Source organism: Triticum dicoccoides, chromosome 5A, assembly GCF_002162155.2.
Source record: "Triticum dicoccoides isolate Atlit2015 ecotype Zavitan chromosome 5A, WEW_v2.0, whole genome shotgun sequence".
Taxonomy (NCBI): Eukaryota; Viridiplantae; Streptophyta; class Magnoliopsida; order Poales; family Poaceae; genus Triticum; species Triticum dicoccoides.
In genome coordinates, this window is record NC_041388.1 from 525,222,556 (window position 1) to 525,228,796 (window position 6,241).

General features: G+C 38.7%; 1 protein-coding gene across 1 annotated transcript in view; it reads left to right on the plus strand.

The window, feature by feature from the left end:
* The window catches only part of LOC119302504 (cytochrome P450 87A3-like), a 14,326-nt gene extending 10,339 nt beyond the window's left edge, over window positions 1–3,987 (plus strand). The window contains exon 9 of the mRNA XM_037579536.1: window positions 3,544–3,987. Within this exon, the coding sequence (XP_037435433.1) occupies window positions 3,544–3,634 (91 nt within the window). The 3' untranslated portion in view covers window positions 3,635–3,987. The remainder of the gene's footprint in view (window positions 1–3,543) is intronic.
* Window positions 3,988–6,241: the final 2,254 nt, after the last annotated feature.

The window sequence follows — 6,241 nt, forward strand, 5'->3', positions numbered from 1 at the left end:
CCAATTTTTCCTTCTTCTAAAGAATACATATACGATTATACTTCTAATTTTGGGTGACTAGGCTAAACAATCAATAAAATACTTATTTTAAAAGAAATTTCATAAATGCACTTGCATTGTGGTAGAAATTAAGTGTTATAGAGCGTCGACATACAAGAAATCTCCAAAATTTCCATGAAAATTATATTTCCTTAAAGGAATTCTCTGGGAGTGCTTGTTTAGGCTAAGGTGTTGTGGTGGCCTTTTTCTATAAACATGCTTGTGTATTTTTGCTTTCGACTTTTAGCTTACAAGGCCAAAACACATATTTTCTACTTTTAGCTTTGTCGTGTTGGCTTACACCATCATGTAATCACAACCAATTTGCATAAATACTTTCAATATTCTCACAGTACACAGTCCACAATTCCTTGTCACAACAGACAACACATAGCCATGAGTTGCTTTCCAACAGCCGATCCAAACAACTCCTAGCCCTCTTCATCATGTAAGTGTGACCAACCCACAAACAATGCATTATTTCAGCGCGGGGGGGGGGGGGAAAACTACTAATAGAATACAACTGCTCACAAAAGTAAAGGCTAAAAAAGCACGACGACTCACTCGGTCAAAGTTGAGTGTTTCTTATATAGCCTAATATTTGATATGAATGCCATGCGTTAGTAGCAAAGAACTTCCAAAAAATAAGCCCAGGCATTTTCACCCAACATCAGCTACTATGATGGTGCTGAAAGATAAAGAAGATTAGCCCATCTGAAGATCTTGTTAGGATAAAGCATGGTTTTACGATGATTCTATTATTATTGTAGCAATAACCAAATCTCCCAAAAGGTAGCTACCCCGACACTCGTCCCCAAGCACTCACCAAAATATGTGAAGTGGCCCATATTTTCCCTCTAACAAGTGACAAAGCATATACAGAACAATGATAGGACTAAGTATATTGGAAGTAGTATGTATACGATCCCCAAACAAAGTTTGTCATATGGTAGTCAACTAAGATGCGTTGGAAGGTTTCATCTTTACCACACAAGATTTGATTTCCTACTCATTCCATCTAATCCATCTGAAGATCTTCTTAGGACGAGGCATGATTTCTTACTATAATTCTCTCATTGTCATGAAAATAACCAAATCGATCAGCAAGTAGCTACCCCCATCCCCGACCACCCACCACATATGTGAAGTAGCACATGATTTGCCCTCTAACAAGTGCCAAAGCATGTGCACAATAACGATACGACTGAATATATTGGAAGTAGTGTGTATGGTCCCAAACAAAGTGTGCCATATGATAGTCAAACAAGAGGCGTTGGATGGTTTCATCTCTATGAAACAATATTTCTTTCATACCAAAAATCCATCTCTGCACCCGCGCGGACTAAAAAAAATCAAAACACATACTAGACAAATTCAAAAGATTCCAATTTTTTTGTGTAGTAGACAATTTGATGCGTGAGCTACGCTCCAATTTTCAAATCATTTGGACATCTGATGAGCTCTCAGCAGAAAATACAAATTAAGGGTCTGTAAAAATGTTTACTGTTCATGTACCGTTTTGGCCCAGTTTGTCTTTTTTGCTGAGAGCTGCTCAGATGTCCAAATAACTTGAAATTTGGAGTGGGCATCACACATCAAATTGTCTACCGCACAAAAAATAGATTTTTTTTATTTTTTTATTTTTACGAATTATTTTCTAACCAGGTGCAGATGAGCCTAGGCACCGAAACACCCTACTCTTTCCCTACCCCTTATTTTTAACAATTGATACATTCATTATAGCTGCCCCCTTGCCGAAGTACCAATGTAAGGGGTTTTAATTGGTCTTGCACGATTATTTGTGTGACATTGAACATGTCAATTCATATGATGTGAATGCATCGAACTAAGCAAATAATTTTTTCTACTGAACCAACACCCATAATCAAACATATTATTAATTAATTAGCTACAAGCAGTCTATTTAGGGTCGACTAGGTCCTACAAAACTCACCTTTCGGTGGGGTTGTATCCACGAGTTGGACACAATTTATTCTCATTATATTTTACAAAGTTGGGTGCCAAATGACCAAAAGCTTGTCCTACCAAAATATCCTACCAACCAAAAATTGTGACACACCGTTAAGTAAATTGAAATGTCCAATTGAGAGAAAAAGTATTTTCCAATAACCAAAAAGTTATCTTCAGTAGCAACTATCCTAGCCCAAAATTGGGAGTCCCCACATTGATATATAACTTTAGACTAATAGTAATTATCTAAGTGTTTTTTTTTGCAAAGAAGAAGCTATTCTAGTTCAGTAACAAAAAAAGACATTTTCTTGAAACCTGGACCGTAGAACAATAGTTCTACGGTATTATATTAAAATAATAATAATAATAAAAGTATATACAAGTACAAAAACAAAGAGAAATAAAACAGCCCTAGCCAATGCCAAGTCTTGGTAGCATGTCTAAATTATAGATGTGTTTCAATCCACTCCTTGATCTTCTGTGCTTTGCTTTGTTTAGCTGTGTAAAACCGCTGCCATAAGTGTGTCTTTCATGTAGAATTCCTAGGTCATCATGTAAGGTGCAATGTTTATGAAAATCTTGTCATTTCTTACTAGCCAAATGCTCCAACAGCCTGCCAAGATGATGTCTAGTGCTAGATCACGTGGAAGGTCATTCATTCTAATGCAAATCTCATACAGACTGGAGATGCCTCGAGGCCTGTGTGGCAGAATCTTATTCCAACAAACCCATGCAAAATCATAGTCCAAAAAAAGACATTTGATAAAAGACATTTGTTTTTTATAGATTATGGATTGTAAGTGACCCTCGCTCCTTTCGTCTACAGATAAGATAATATCCCATTTTCCAAGAATGTACTCCGTTTTGTGGTAGCCTCCTTGCTACAAAAAGGGACCGATCAAAATCTAATTTCCTATGGACCTCTTTTGGGATCACAAAAAGGAATACTATTTTCTTCCAAGTTGATTTTTTATTTTTTATTTTTATTTTTATTTTTCTATAAAGTGTAAGTACCATCCCCCACCCAAAAGGTTGTGTGTACATGTCTCTATGTTCCTCTTCCTTGCCAAAGTAAAATCAATTTTTTAAAAACCAAATAAGACTAACAATTGCTCAAAAACTCAAAGAATGAGCTTAAGTTCACAAGACATAGATTGCATAAAAATATATCATAATCCCAGTGAGGTGAACATTTGTAAGATTTGAAACAAGATGAGATACCTCTAGTGTAGCCCAATGTTGAGCATGATTGGGCTTGTTCTATTTGCTATGGCTACATTGTTTTTTATATTTTATAGGTCCTGTTCCTCAAGTTGTTAATTTAAATAAGTCTTACTATCTATGATGTCCATGATATTTTTATTTTTTCATAAAGTATTTACACTACATAAAGTTATGATCAAACTTTATGAGTGTAGGCACAACCTATTTAGCAAGAACTAGTGCCGTTTATATTAGAAGGAAATAGTCGGTCTTATATGTAATATTTTACATCAATAATTTATTCTAAATGTTAACTTATATATAATGCAGGTGGAAAGCGATTAAGGGGGGCATCATGGTGCTTTCTCCAGGGCTACGGTTTCCTGATGGTTTTCACATCCAGCTTATCCACAAATCTTGACAAATTTATTATTCAACAAAACAATGCTTTGTAGACATATATAGTTTTTACTTAATTATGTGTTCATGTATGTCTGGGTTTGTAATGTGGTCATTGAACATAAGGTCATCTCGAATAAATTAATATAGACATATGTAAGAGGTACATGAGAAAAACATATAATATGTGTAGGTATGGTTAATACCTACACATTATATATGTTGTACTATGTTTCCTACATTAGTTACAACATGCAAAAATACTTTTTCTACCACTCTACTCAAAAATGGTGGCCTACAACTCATTTCATCCTATACAATGTTACAAAGCAGTCATTGTTAGCATCACTGCTACATAATTGTCGTCACAAGTCCTCCTCCAGAATAGTTTGATAAAAGCTATGAATTATGAAGGCCCCATCATCAATAGTTCTCATCATAGCACTACTTTCTACAAAATTAGTCTCAGTGAAGATACCCTATCCGCAAAAGAAGAACATGCGAACTGTAGAATATGACTATCGATCCCAGACATCTAACACCTATAGGGAGCCAATGCAAGATTGAAAGCACAAGTGCTCCCTAGGTGGTTTTGATAATTGATGACAACATATCTCTTGTTGGACTAACACTTCTATCTAGCATGTTTCAGATAAGTTAAACAATGGAGTGGCATGGACTAAAGGTTGTGGGAACTCCTTCAAGATGCTAAGGACAAGGGATTGGCTAAAGCTTCAAGCTCAAGACTCTTCACTTTTACATTTTAGTGATCCAATATCACATTGAGTCCATAGGAAAAGCCAATACAATTAAGGAGGGATGAGGTGTTGCTTAATGAGCCTCTTGCTTCATGTGCTTAGTGATATGCTCCAAAACCCTCAACTACTTTCCCATATCCACATATGACCTAAACCCTAAGCCAAACTCGGTCCTACCGATTCTTCCTACCCGGCGCCACCGGGTTTCACTTGTCATTAGCCACTGCCAAACCCTAGCAATTCGGTTCTACCGATAAGGATCTCGGTCTCATCGAGATGGGGTTGCAAACTCTCTGTTTCCCTTTCGTAACTTTTCGGTCTTACCGAAAGAGCGAATCGGTCCCACCAAGATTGCAATGTAAACTCAGTGTTTCCCCTTTGTAACGTTTCGGTCTCACCGAGTTCCACTCGGTCTCACCGAAAGAGCAAATCGGTCCCACCGAGTTTGCCTGACCAACTCTCTGGTTAGCTAATTACCAAATTCGGTCTCACCGAGTTTGTGTAATCGGTCTCACCGAGATTACGTTATGCCCAAACCCTAACCAAATCGGTCCTACCGAGTTGCATGTCAGTCCCACCGAAATTCCTAACGGTCACTAGGTTTACTATTTTGGTCAGACCGAGTTTTCTGATTCGGTCCCACCGAGATTGGTAAATTGTATGTAACGGTTGGATTTTGTGTGGAGGCTATATATACCCCTCCACCTCCTTCTCATTAGAAGAGAGAGCCGTCAGAACACACACACCATTCCAACTCATATGTTCTGAGAGAGAACCACCTACTCATGTGTTGAGATCAAGACATTCCATTCCTACCATATGAATCTTGATCTCTAGCCTTCCCAAGTTGCTTTCCACAAAAACCCTCTTTCCACCAAATCCAAATCCTATGAGAGAGAGTTGAGTGTTGGGGAGACTATCATTTGAAGCACAAGAGCAAGGAGTTCATTACCTACACACCATTTGTTACTTCTTGGAGAGTGGTGTCTCCTAGATTGGCTAGGTGTCACTTGGGAGCCTCCGACAAGATTGTGGAGTTGAACCAAGGAGTTTGTAAGGGCAAGGAGATCGCCTACTTCGTGAAGATCTACCGCTAGTGAGGCAAGTCCTTCGTGGGAGATGGCCATGGTGGGATAGACAAGGTTGCTTCTTCGTGGACCCTTTGTGGGTGGTTGCTTCTTCGTGGACCCTTCGTGGGTGGAGCCCTATGTGGACTCGCGCAACCGTTGCCCTTGGGTGGAGCCCTGTGTGGACTCGCGCAACTGTTACCCTTCGTGGGTTGAAGTCTCCATCAACGTGGATGTAGGATAGCACCACCTATCCGAACCACGGGAAAAACATCCGTGTCTCCAATTGTGTTTGATCTCTCCAAACCCTTCCCTTTACATTCTTGCAAGTTGCATGCTTTACATTCCGCTGCTCATATACTCTTTGCATGCTTGCTTGATATGTATCGTGTGTGTTGAAATTGTGCCTAAACTCCACTTAAACCGAAAAAGCTTAAAAATTGCAACTTTATCACTAAGTGTCTAATCACCCCCCTCTAGACACATCTACTTCTAGATCCTACAAAGATGGATTGGAACTTTAAACCAACTTGATGATTCCAAATTTTATGATGTTTCTAGGCTTTGTTTTGTGCCTACATAGTAGGCTTTGCCGCATTTATTGTGCTTGCGCATCTCTTTTTTGCCTCTTGACCAACAAACCATATCTAGATGTGTTTGGGAGTTTAAGGAACGAACACCAGGATATGGTGATGCAATCACGTCAACACATGTGATACAAGATTACCATAAAAATCAATGGAGGGATCTAGAGTGCAAGATGGTGCATGGTACAAGTGCACACACTCGTACCGCGCGCCTCCG